The sequence below is a fragment of the Hylobates moloch genome, unplaced genomic scaffold, assembly GCF_009828535.3.
Source record: "Hylobates moloch isolate HMO894 unplaced genomic scaffold, HMol_V3 SCAFFOLD_15, whole genome shotgun sequence".
Taxonomy (NCBI): Eukaryota; Metazoa; Chordata; class Mammalia; order Primates; family Hylobatidae; genus Hylobates; species Hylobates moloch.
The window spans coordinates 52035455-52049672 of NW_026652290.1; the positions used below are offsets into that span (position 1 = coordinate 52035455).

Consider the following 14218-nt stretch of genomic DNA (forward strand, 5'->3'; position numbering starts at 1 on the left):
AGATACACCTGCTACATTAATGCGTAGACTTAAAGAAAATAAATCATGAGTTAAAGCTAATACTTCTAATTCCAATCTAATGTAATAAGTCTTTTCTGTCATTCTGTATTTGTATTTGCAAATATTCCGGTTTCTAGAGTATCAGCATATTTAATCTTTTGGATAATTATACAATACCCAGAAAATAGTTGCAGAATTATTATGCAAATGTCACTAAAAGCAGTAAAGTTATTAAGTTCAAGATTTCTTCACAGTTCTTTTGATCCTACAGTGTATCCCACTAAGTCTGTATAGTTCAGAGTACTATGTTCAAACACTTTTGGCTAATTTTTTTTCTTCTGTTTGATTGTTACCAAATTGATATATAATTAGGTTCATTTGTTTCTTTTTGTATTATTTTTTAGGGTTCAGCTATCCTTATTTATTTAACTTTTTGACTATTTAAAATATGAACATGGTTCAAAGGCAAAACTATATAAGAAGATATATTCAGTGAAATCCCATTCTCATCCTTATCCTTTCCACACTGCTCCTACCCACCTTTTGTAAGTAATGAGTGTTGTTAGTTTTTGTGTGTATACCCTTCATTATACCTTAAGCAACATAATTATTAATAGCATAATACATATATATTTTCGTACTTTGTTTTTTTCATTTGAAATATATTTTGAAAATTATTCCATATCAGTTCATAGAAATCTTTCTCATTCTATTTTTATTGCTAAATAGTACTCCATTGTTTGGATGTACCATAGTTTATTCAGCCAATCTATACATGGACACTAAATGATTTCCAATGTTTTCTTATTAAAAAGTAGTGTTTTAACTGTACAGCTATTAGAATACCTAAAATAAAAAAAATACTGACATTACCATGTACTGTCAAGGATACAGAGCAAATGGAACTCATATATTGCTGTGAAAATGTGAAATGATAGAGTCGCTTTGGAAAACAGTTTAGCAGTTTATTATAATGTTGAACATACAGCTAGGAGTGGTCTTATATATGACCTAGCAATCCCACTCCTGGGTATTGAACCAGCATATTCACTCAGAAGCCTGAAGCTTAATATTTATATCAGCTTTGTGCATATACTACCAAAACTAGAAACACCCCAAATGTCCTTCAGTGCATGAAGGGATAAATGAACTGTGGTATATCCATAATTGAAGTACCACTCTGAAATAAAAAGGAATAAACTGCAGATGCATGAAACAACACAGATGAATCTCAAATGCATTATGTTCAATGGAAGAAGCCAGGTTCAAAAGGCTACATACTATATGAGTCTATCAATATGACAATCCTAAAAAATCAAAACTCTAGAGATAGAAAATGATCAGTGTTTGCCAAGGGCTAGGCATCAGGAAACAATTTGACTACAAAGGGGTATAGGGAATTTTGGGGAGTGCTGGAACTGTTTCTTCTTATCTTGATTATGATGATAATTACAGGTCTATATGCATTTGTCAGAACTTACAGAATTGTTTACTAGAAAGAGTGAATTTTACCATATGCAAAACACTTTAAAACTTAAAAAAAAAAAACAACCAAAAAAAAAAAAAAACCTGAGAACTGTTTTTTCCACGTGGTTGGAGCTGTATCCTCAGGGTAGTTTCCCAGAAGCAGGATTGTTGAGTCAAGGGGTAAATGCATGTGTAATTTTGTTAGATAACGTCAAATTCTCCTCCATAGGGGTTGTACTATTTTCTATACCCCACCACCCACCCCAGCAATGCATGAGTTGCCTATTTTCTTACAGCTTCTTTAAGAGAGTAATTATTTTAAGCTTTTGAATTTCTGCCATTCTCATAGATAAGAAACATATCTCTTTGTAGTTTTAATTTTCATTCCTATTACTGTGGGTAAAGTTGAGTATCTTAATAAGGTTCAGGGCTATTTGTATATCTTTTTTATAAACTGCTTATGTCTTTTGCCTATTTTTTGAATGATTTTGGTTTTTTTCTTCATTATTAGTTCTCTCTATATTAGGGATATTCGTTCTTTACCTATAATATTGTAGCATTTTTAACCTTCTTTTCCTCATCTTAGTTTTTATCCTCTCAGACCTTTTATGTTTAATACCAAGTAGTGCAAAATTGCCTCTTTTGCCTAAAGGTTTAGAGTTTCATAGCATATAGTGGACCCTTGTTAAATAAAGACCAATTGAATTTTTGTTTCACCAGTGTTCAGCTTTTTTTTTTTTTTTTTTGAGACAGGGTCTCACTCTGTCACTCAGGCTAGAGTACAGTGGCATGATCTCAGCTCACTGCAGCCTCGACATCCCAGGCTCAAGCTATCCTCCCACTTCAGCCTCCTGAGTAGCTGGGAGTACAGGCATGTGCCATCACACCTGGCTAAGTTTTGCAGTTTTTTGTAGAGATGTGTTTCGTCATGTTGCATAGGCTGGTCACGAACTCCCGGGCTCAAGCAATCCACCTGCTTCGGCCTCCCAAAGTGCTGGGATCACAGGTGTAAGCCACCATGCCTGGCCCTCATTGTTCAGCTTTAAGCGGAGAATTCTTGAGGGACTGTCCTTTGACTTTGGTCACAGGTTTTTTGCAGTGCCTCAGTAAGGAGAAATGGTGGTTTTTCCTGATTTTGTTCTGCTTATGCAAACACTTTAGTAATTAATAAGTGGTAATCTGCTTAGGGATTTCTCAGAAAGAATCCTAATAATTTGTGAGAGGCTCCTTGACATAATTTTGTACTTTTTTAGGATAGGGTTCTGGCCACAGTATTCTCATATGCTCAAAGGTTTAGAAAATTCTTTATGCTTTTGCTAATTCTAGTCACTTAAAATTATAGGCCTTCCAGTTTGTTGGTGTTTCTGTGGTGTTTAGTCTAGCTGCATAAAAGCTCATATCCAAATGAATTCTACCCTTCTTTTCTCTGAATTTTGGGAAGCAACATAGTTCTGAAATGCATACTGGTGAAAAATGTTTGCCAGACATTTCCTGGCTTATAGACATAATATGGGCTGTCAAAATTGATCCTCTGAATGCAAAGTCAGTGCTCCTTCAGCTAATCATTTGTTGTCTTCTCTTTGCAGGAAAATGCCTGGTACATTTTAATGACTTGAGATCTAAGTAATGCTCAGAAATGGGCACCAAGTCCCTGCATTCATTTACCAATATGGAGAAACTATTTTGTACTCAAATAATTAGTGAGAAAGATATCTAAATTCCTTGCAAATCTCTGTCAAACTCTTTTTGGATAATCCATCTACTTTGAAAGCCTTGTTAAGAGAAAAATAAATGCCATGTAGGTGTATGAGGGAGAGAGTGTGTGTGTCTGTGTATTTGTGTATCTTCTGGTGCAGCTGTGGGAACAATAGGGCTGGAGTGTACTAATGCATTTCTGTTTTAATGTGCTGTCTTTATCAGCAGCAGAGGTAAATCTCTCATAGTATATCGCTCCTCTTCTTGAGCAGAGGGAGGCAAGCAATCTTTTCTTATAGTGTATTCTCTTTTTCTAAGGGTAGGCTTACCCAGCAGTAAAGCTGGTAGAGTTATCATATTTTTACCTGCAGATAATTTTTCTTTCCTGCCTTCCTTCACTAGTGAGTCTTTTAAAATAGTAGAAAATATTTATGAACTCAGTCCTTTTGGGGGAAGGGTTAGAAAAATATTAAATGAATATATCTGTTAAAACTTGAATGGCATCATGGATTTTAAAAATCAAAATACCCTTTTTTTAATATGTAAACACATTTTCCTTATGTGCTATGAGAGGAACTGAACCATTTACTTTTCCGTTCTTAGAGACTTTCTTTTACCTGAACTAAGATGTACTAGAGAAGAAGAAAAAGATATCCTAAAAGTCACATCCTGGCGTTTTGTAAAAATTTTTGTAATCAGAAATGTTGATGTTTCTTTTCATCCTCATCATCTAATATTCCCATGTCTATACTAAATCTGTGTATCTTCTGTAGTAAATATTATCTGTGGGGGCTCATAATATTTTTTCAGGGGGCCTTTGATTTTTCAGGGGGCCTTTGATTAATCCTATTTAAAAATTTACATTTATTTTGTAACATCCTCTATTTTCAGACTCTTTTTTGTCATCTATACATTGGTCTCATGTGTTAGGTGCCATATTTATAGAATATAAATGCTATTTAACAACAAATATATTCCACAAACAAAAACTAGGAACTATTGCTTTGATTGAAGCTGTTAATTGGTATTATAAAAATGTAAGAATCATTGTATTGAAACAAACAGATTAGCCATATGTATTGGTATCTAGTGGATACCGAACGTGGATGCCAATAGGACCCATTAGATACTAATTCATGTGCCTAATCTGTCAATGATCTCTAATTGTGAATGTGTATTTATAGAAGAATGTAATAGTTGCTTCCATTATATCTACCTCTGGATACTGAAGTTCAGGCATCCTCAAATTCTTTTACTAGCTTGTTATTTATCCATTATTAAAAAATATATCCTAGTTCTCTTAGTTTATGTAATATTATAATATGCTCTGAGGCACAGATATCTTAGTTATAGAATGTAAAATCTTACCTACTATTTGATCCTCTGGAAAAAGGTTTGAACTGGCAAAAGGCACTAATGCTGTCCATTCAGAAACTATTAGGGAATTAGGCAGCTGCTGTCCTTGGTGATGAAATTATTTCACGTGAATTCTTAAGGAAAACAACTAGTTAAAAAGGCAGGATAATCTTGAATATACTATTTGTGGCTACTATTTGTATCTTCATAGATCTATTTGAACTTCTAGAAAAATACAGACTCCAGTATCTTAAAGTCTTGAGTTCCTGACTGCCAGGCAGAGGAAATGTTTAACTATTCTAATCATGTTTCTGTATCTCAGAAAGAAAGCCCTTATGAGAGGAAATGACAACGTCCTACTACAAAGTTATCTCTTATCAGTTATAGTTGCAGTCGATAATGATTTGTCAAATTTGGACATGTGTAAAATGCAAGGGCTGTGTTATTTTCTTTGGAAAGGAAAAATTAGATGAAGCTGATAAAGAAGGAGTCATGGCTTTTGTTAGGAGACAGAAACCACTAGAAAGTTATTGTTAGCTTAGGAAAGTGTCCTTGGACCCCTCCCTCTGCCCCAGCTGAAACCTAAACCTGCTTGAATCATTCTTTGCAACTTGAGGGGAGACAGGGTCAAAGAAAAGGAAGAAGTAAGAATATAGCTTTGACAGAGAATTAGCATTTGAAATGGAGATCAAGATGTGGACCTTAAAACAGACCCATTTCTGTGAGTCGGGAAAAACTGCATTTTCTTCTGATACTCTTCCCCACCCCTTTTTATTTAGATTTTTGAAAGTTCACTTCTTATTATTCCAAATCTGTAGCATTCCTTCACATCCAATGTATGTTGCTCTTCTCCTTTTGCCTTTCTGTAGTTGTGATTCTTTTTCATTAGTGGCAGCAGAGAAAACACATCTCGCGCTAAGCAACATGAGTCAGTGCATAGTTTACATACCTTTATCCTCACAGCACTCTTCTTGGTTCCTCACAGTGTTCATTCCTAGTGTTCTTCACAGAGGGGAGCATAGAGGAAAAATGATTTCTAAATATTAGGCTATTTTGGGAGTAGAGGTAAAGGTTGTGAACGGAAGCCCCATTTTACTCCCTTCTCTTTTTCTCTAGATTTCTGTGTACTGCTTTCAAAGCAGGCAGTCTTGTGCTTAGGAACACTTAACTGGATGGTGGTTCCAGTGGCTAAGAAATGAGACAGTACGTAAAAGTGAGAGCACTTTAGCCAGTTTGAAGCTGATAGAATGATGTCACAACAGCCTCAGAGAGAATAGATTTGATTGTAAATATTCGTTGGAGATGACAAAAAATGGCATTTGTCTACTTTCTAAATATATCCATTTTTTTAAATAGTATGCCCATATAAACCAGTCTTAGCCCATTAGTAACAAAATGTCTTTGTTATGGGGCTGTGTTAGCTTATTTATCACAGATTTCTAGGGAAATTCTCCCTTAATTTAGATGTTCATTCTACAAGGATGGGTCTGACATATAAAAGGGCTAAGGCCTTGTCTGAGGAATGGCTACAAGCAGTTTCCTTTTGAGTGAAACTATGGTTCTGAGATGAAGTTAAACAAAATAAGCTACAAGAAGAACATATAAACAAAATTATGATTGAATTTGCTACTCAAAATTATGTAAGAAAAATTCTTCAAACTTTTTGTAAATATGTAACAAAGAATTTAAAAATCATTAATTCTAAGTAAAAGAAAAACGTATCATTTCCTATACAGATCAAACTTTTAAATATGTTTTTTTCTTTTTCATATGCATATGTAGTTTTTATATAGTTTAAATACTATTGTGAATATCGTGTTTGATGTTTTAAAATTTTTCTTCTTTTGGGAATGTGTTTTGCTTAGCTGTAGGCTCTGGTTTTCTGGCAAGATAAAAGAAATTTTCCTCATATTTTGGCAAGATAAAATAGGCTCTGGTTTTCTGTCAAGATAAAATAAATTTCCTTTGGGTCTCTACTTTGCAGTCCAAAAGAGGAGACTGTAAAGATGTTTTAGTGTTGTGATCATTTCAAATAAGAGTGCCTAAAATGATCACCTGTGGACTCTTTGTGTTATTAAGATGAAAATGAGTGTCCATTTGCACTCGTACAATTTTTATATGCTATTTAATCCTATTCTTTTTAAATTGGATGCTGCACATCTGTCCATATGTTTTTTTCAGTAATTTGCAATGCTCATTACCTCTTCTTAAAGTTGTTTTTTTTTTTTTTTAAGTAAAGTTATTCTTGGGCCATGGTATAGGATGTTGACCATCTTACTATCAGTTTTTAGATTCACTTAAAAGTTTGTTGTGTGCTTACAGAGTATGTAGTGCTATCAAGGAACTTAAATATAGAGATTTAATCTTGGCTCTCATGGGTGCGAAGCAGATGAACAGAATAGTCAATAAGTTTGAACCCATAAATATAAACGTGTGATGGTTCCGAAGGGAAAAGAACATAGGTGTTGTGCTGTTGAATTTTAGAATTAGTAGATTTCATTAAGAAAAGTATCTTGGTAAAGAAGCTATGCCCCAAAAGAAGAAATGAGGTTTACTTTATGAAATAAGGGAAAATGACCTTGTAATTATGAATCAGCCCTACCCAATTTAGATGTGACTGCTGCTTATATTCCGATGAATTATATAGTTACCAGTGTTACAGTAAAAACTGGTAGGTCTTTATTTTGAATATTTCTTTATGTAATTTTTTCATTTTCTTTTTGTTTTGTTTTGTTCAGCATTTAGTTTCAATATTTCCTTTTATTATTAAATCCCTACAAATTAGCTGATTTTTTTTTTCAACTGAGGAAGTCGAGGCCAAATTGTGAATTACTCTTGTCAGATCACATAGCAAATCAATTTTAGCATTGAAACTAGACTCCAGTTCTTACCTGATTTTTTTTCTTTTACTTTCTCTTTTGATGTCTAGGTTTAATTAAGATACACTATTCACATTAACATCCGTTGGTATTACTTCTTGGTTTGACTTTTCCATTCTTTGTCTTATTTTTCACATAATCTCCCCTCTTTTCATAGCATATTTCTGTATTTTGATTGCATGTTGACTTAAGTATTGACGAATTCTTATGTTCTTCAGAAGCTGGCTGGCAGGCCGTGATTCATATTGTGTGGCAAGTTTTGTTTTTGACTACTAAAACTTAGTTTTTTATGTACACTATCATGTCTTTTAGAAAACAAAGTTGTCATGAAAGGTGCATTCTCACATTGTTCTTATTTTCCCTTTACAGTCCCATGGCCAAAGATGTATCTCTAAAGGCAAATGCAGGATTGGTGCCACCTGTTTCTCTTTGCTACCCATTCTTGTGGGCTTTGTGCCAGCCTTGGTGTATATCTTCATGGTTTATTAATTCTATGGCTAAAACATAAGAACTAGGTCTTTGGAAACCTATTTTTTTGTTTGTTTTGTATTTCTCACTTACAAGCTAGAACTGGCCTTTATAAAAAGAACCAAACACTTGAGTAGTAACAGTTAATGTAGTTGCTTTTAATAGCTTTGTTTGAATTTTTTTGTTATAATCTTGTATTTGCAGGTACCTGGGGCCCAAGATTTGGTGGATTTCTCTCCAGTTTATCGATGTCTACATATATATTCTGTCCTGGTGAGTCTTTATGTGGCTCTGCCTAATAAAGATGTCCATTGAGTTCAAAACTTTGCTTTCTCAACTTTTGGTAGTTTTTCTGTTTATTATTAAGAGTGAAAAATGAGAAAACTCTTGTTGTTTAAGGACTGTTAATTATAAAAAACAATTTTGAATCTCATGTTTTTATGTAATATACTATGGCTAGTGACATTTCTTAGTCATCAATAAATCAGTAGCTTATGACTAGAAGTAGTCATACACATCCAGATTTCTGTTTTTAGTTTAATAATGTAATTATTTAAATAACAATATTCTGTCTTTACACATTAAAATAGTATTTGTGAAAATGTTTACTTTTTTATTCCTAATGACAATTACTCCTTTTGTCATATAAAGCATATGGAAAAGGGAACCTCTCTGTGTGGGGGATATTATAGATGTTAATAATATTCTAAGAAATGATCTCTTTCTCCATTTTGGTAGTACACTCACATACAGACACATAGATACACAAAAAGTGAATCAAAAATTAAACTCTAGTGACCAAGACAAATTGGTGAGAGAAGCCTATTACTGATTTTTTTTTTGCGGAAACTTTCAATGATGCTTATATCAGGTTGTTTTTAATATGTTCAAATATGTCTTATTGCCCAGTCTCTTATCAATTTTTATTTGTGTGTGTTTGTGTGTGTGTGTGTATATATATATATTTTTCTTTTTGAGACAGAGTTTTGCTCTTGTTGGCTAGGCTGGAGTGCAATGGTGTGATCTCGGCTCACCACAACCTCCGTCTCCCGGGTTCAAGTGATTCTCCTGCCTCGGCCTCTCGAGTAGCTGGTATTACAGGCATGTGCCACGCCCAGCTAATTTTGTATTTTTAGTAGCGATGGGGTTTTTCCATGTTGGTCAGGCTAGTCTTGAACTCCTGACCTCAGGTAATCCACCGTCTGGGTCTCCCAAAGTGCTGGGATTACAGGCGTGAGCCACCGTGCCCAGTCTCTCTTTGTTCATATATTTAACATAGTGTCACTTTGTCATTACTCCTGTCAATTTTGGATACTGACCTATGGACTTCATGGTCTGAAATATTTTGTGGTAGTTTTATTGGTTAGATTAAAAATCAGGTAGTTTCCTCTTCTCTCCCTCTCTTGCCCACTTCTTTATCTTCCTCTTTTCTTCTCTCCTTCTCCTTCTGTCTTCCCTCCCTTTACACTTCCTCTCTCTCAATCTACCATTCCTTATTGTTTTTTTTTAATAGGCGGTTAAAATAGTGAATACTAAAAATAATGTGTAGCCTTATAATGTGATTTTTGTATTTACATTTGAATATAAGTATGTCTCACTAGTTTAAATGTCCATACTAGAATCACTATAACAGTGGAGAGGCATTAGAATTGAATTTAATATTGCAGTAGCAGCAATTTCTCAGAAGACATTCTTTTTTTTTGGTTTTATAAAGAAGCTCTGAATATATTACTACTAAAGTAACATATACTCATTTAGAAATTTTAAAGTTACAAAAAGTAAATAAAACAAAATACATGAAAATAAAATTATAATTGCCTACGATTTCACACCTAGAGACCACCATTATTTATGTTCTATGTATTTTCAGACTTTTTTAACAAAAATAAAATTCATATTGTCTGATATATGTACAATTCTTTTTTTTTAAAAAGATTTATTTTAGGTTTGGGGATACATGTGAAGGTTTGTTACATAGGTAAACTCATGTCACGGGGGTTTGTTGTATAGACTATTTCATTACCCAGGAATTAAGCCCAGTACCCAAAAATTATCTTTTCTGCTCCTCTCTGTCCTCCCATCCTCCACCCTCCACCCTCAAGTAGAGTAGACCTTAGTGTCTATTGTTTCCTTCTTTGTGTTCATAAGTTCTCGTCATTTAGCCCCCACTTATAAGTGAGAACATGGGATATTTGTTTTTCTGTTCCTGCATTAGTTTGCTGAGGATAACAGCCTTCCGCTCCATCCATGTTCCTGCAAAAGACATGATCTCATTCTTTTTTATGGCTGCACATGTACCATTCATGTTATATAAAGTTGAAGCCAAATGGAGATTGAATTGTATCAAGACATCTAAAACAAGTTGACAATCTTTTTCAATCACAGGTATAGATAAGAAATCATATACATCTTAGACTGTGACACTCTATTATCAGTTCATAAAGGCCCCCCTCTTGTATTTTATTTTGTTTCATTATATTTTTTCCATTCATTCATTGTTTACAAGCCCAGTTGTCTCTCATCTCCAAGAATAGTAACACTAATATATGTAATATGTGGTCATAGATGTATAAATATCCTTGAAAAATATATAGTGATTTGTATATGTGTGTGCTTTTAATTTACCCAAATGTTGTTGCGCTATGGATCTAGTTTGCATTTCTCTGGTTATTGGTAAAAATTGTGCTTTTCTTTATAGACTAGTGGATCTTTTTAGATTTTTCTTCTATAAAGTGCTTATTTTTAACCTTTGTTCATTTTTTTTATCGGGTTTCTTGTTTTTTTCCCACTTTTCTGAAAGAGAAATTTCAGAAATTCCTCATATATTGTAGGTACTGACAGTTTAGAATGTTTAAAATGTCCTTTTTTCACAATTTGTCACCAGACTCTAAACTATGTCTATGTTATGTTCAATGAAACAGAAATATTTAGTTTCCATGTAATCACATCCATCAATTTTAGCCATATAAGTTTATACTTTTGAGTTTTTTTTTAAAATACCTCTTTATCCTGCTGTCACTGAGTATTTACTTTATACTACGTTTAATATTTTACCATTTACATTTTCATCTTAACCCATCTTAGGTTCATCATTGTATATAAGGGGACTTTAGGAAGTTCATGGAAAAAAGAAACTAAAACATAAAAATAAAAAATATAAACTTTGTTTTTCAACAGAAGCTCCATCAAGTTTGAGACACTTTTGTAAGCAATTATACCAGCCATTTAGCCCATCTCTAAAGAACTGAGGGTCCCAGAAATTTAACCATGTCAATGTAGTCTTTTGTGCATTACTAACTGAAGAAAGATAGTTGCCCTTTAAAGGCTTTTTAAAAATAGGAATCAAAAAGAAGTCAGAAGAAGCTAAATCAGGACTATAAAGTGAATGTCCAATGATTTCCCATTGAAACTCTTGCAACATTGCCCTCATTTGATAAGGGGAATGAGCAGAAACATTGCTGTAGTGGAGAAGGACTATATAGTGAAGCTTTCCCAGGCATAGCTCTGCTAAAGCTTTGGCTAAAAGTCTCATAATAAGCAGATGTTATTGTTCTTTGGCCTTCCAGAAAGTCAACAAGAAAAATGCCTTTAGCATTTCAAAAATCTGTTGCCTTGACCTTTGCTCTTGACTGGTCTGCTTTTGCTTTGACTGGACTACTTTCATCTTTTAGTAGCCATTGCTTTGATTGTACCTTGTCTTCAGGATTGTGCTGGGAAAGCCATGTTTCTCCTCTGCTATAGTTCTTCAAGGAAACTGTATTAGTCTGTTGTCACACTGCTATAAAGAATACTGCCTGAGGTTGGGTGCAGTGGCTCATGCCTGTAATCCCAGCAGTTTGGGAGGCTGAGACAGGTGGATTGCTTGAGGTCAGGAGTTTGAGACCAGCCTGGCAACATGGTGAAACTCTGTCTCTACTAAAAATACAAAAATTAGCCAGGCGTGGTGGTGGGTGCCTGTAATCCCAGCTACTCAGGAGGCTGAGGCAGGAAAATTGTTTGAATGTGGGATGTGGAGGTTGTAGTGAGCCGAGATCATGCTACTGCACTCCAGCCTGGGCAACAAAGCTGGGGACTCACTCTGTCCCTTGAAAGTTGTGTGGAACTCCAGCAAAAGAAACTATCATCAGAGTGAACAGGCAACCTACAGAATGGGAGAAAGTCTTTGCAATCTACCCATCTGACAAAGGGCTAATATCCAGAATCTACAAAGAACTTAAACAAATTTACAAGAAAAAAAAACCCCATAAAAAGTGGGAAAAGGATATGAACAGACACTTCTCAAAAGAAGACATTTATGCAGCCAACAGACATATGAAAAAATGCTCATCATCATTGGTCATCAGAGAAATGCAAATCAAAACCACAATGAGATACCATCTCATGCCAGTTAGAATGGTGATCATTAAAAAGTCAGGAAACAACAGATGCTGTAGAGGATGTGGAGAAATAGAAATGCTTTTACACTGTTTGTGGGAGTGTAAATTAGTTCAACCATTGGGGAAGACAGTGTGGCAATTCCTTAAGGATCTAGAACTAGAAATACCATTTGACCCAGCCATCCCATTACTGGGTATATACCCAAAGGATTATAAATCATGCTACTATAAAGATATATGCACAGGTATGTTTATTGTGGCACTGTTCACAATAGCAAAGACTTGAAACCAAACCAAATGTCCATCAGTGATAGACTGGGTTAAGAAAATGTGGCACATATACACCATGGAATACTATGCAGCCATTAAAAAGCATGAGTTCATGTCCTTTGCAGGGACATGGATAAAGCTGGAGACTGTCATTCTAAGCAAACTATCACAAGGAAAGAAAACCAAACACCACATGTTCTCACTCATAGATGGGAGCTGAACAATGAGAACACATGGACACAGGACAGGGAACATCACACACTGGGGCCTGTCAGAGGGTGGGGGTCTGGGGGAGGGATAGCATTAGGAGAAATACCTAACGTAAATGACTAGTTGATGGGTGCAGCAAACCAACATGGCACGTGTATAGCTATGTAACAAACCTGCATGTTGTGCACATGTACCCTAGAACTTAGAGTATAGTAAAAAAATAAAAAATAAAAAGAAAGTTGTGTAGAACTTACATATGCAATGTGAACTCACTCAAGAACACTACCTGAGACTGGGTAATTATAAAGAAAAGAGGTTTAATTGACTCACAGTTCTGCAGGCTTAACAGGAAGCATGGCTAGATGGCCTCAGGAAACTTATAATTATGGTGAAAGGTGAAGGGGAAGCAGGCAACTTCTTCACAAGGTGGCAGGAAAGAGAATGAATGTGAGGACAGGAAAAATTGCCATTTTAAAACCATCAGATCTTGTGAGACTCACCCACTATCATGAGAACAGCATGGGGGAAACTGCCCCCATAATCTAATCAGTTCCCTCCCTTGACACGTAGGGATTACAATTTGAGATGAGATTTGGCTGGGGGCACAGAGCCAAACCATATCATAAATGGTTCAGGATCTTGATCCCCCACTTGTTTAAAATTTCCATTGAAAGTTCTCTGCTCTTTTCTGCAGCGGATCTGAGTGCAGTGGTTTTGCATTGAGTGGAAAGTTTGCTTGACTTCAATTTTTCAGGGAGAATTGTGTAATCTAAAGCTGTTGAGATGTCTGTGGTGTTGGCTATTGTTTGTACTGTTTATTATCAGTCCTCCTTAATTAGGGCACAAACAAGATTGTTTTCTCAAAAATTGATGTGAATGGTCTGTCACTGCAGGCTTCATTTTCAATATTGTCTCATCCCTTCTTAAAACAAATATCCACATATAAGCTGCTGATTTCTTTGGGGCATTGTCTTTATAAACTTTTTGTAAAGCTTCAATGATTTCTCCATTCTTCTACCCAAGTTTTACCATAAATTTGATATATGTGCTTGCTTCAATTTTAACAGAATTCATGTTGCTCCAATAGAGGCTCTTTTCAAATTGATGTCTTATATTTTTTAGTGCCTCAAACTAGATCCTGTTCAGACATGTTATAACAAGTTAGTACGAGCTTATTTTGGTGTAAAAATATTTTGAAATTCCTGCGTAGTTTTTTCATAATATGCATTTTCCATGAACTTTTTAAGACCCCTTGTATAATATGAGGCTTTATTTTTTTCCATATGATGAATTAAGTTTTATCAATTACATCTACTACATAATCTGTATGTCACTCAGTGATTTCTGGTAGTACTTCTGGCATATACTAAATTTCAACGTTTACATCGTTCTGTTTCTGAGCTCATTTTTTGTTATATTATATTTTATAATATGTCAAAATAGATGGTATAAAATAAGTCCCTTCTCATATCTCCTCTTTAAAATTGCATTAGCTAT

General features: G+C 34.7%; 1 protein-coding gene across 4 annotated transcripts in view; it reads left to right on the forward strand.

Moving 5' to 3' along the window:
- EXOC6B (exocyst complex component 6B) overlaps positions 1–14218 on the forward strand; it is a 677279-nt gene that overhangs the window by 277636 nt on the left and 385425 nt on the right. For 3 of the 4 annotated variants that reach the window (XM_032178396.2, XM_032178398.2, XM_032178397.2), the window contains exon 8: positions 8070–8138. The exons of the other annotated variant lie outside the window; for it this stretch is intronic. In XM_032178396.2, the coding sequence (XP_032034287.1) occupies positions 8070–8138 (69 nt within the window). The remainder of the gene's footprint in view (positions 1–8069; positions 8139–14218) is intronic. 4 annotated transcript variants of the gene reach the window in all.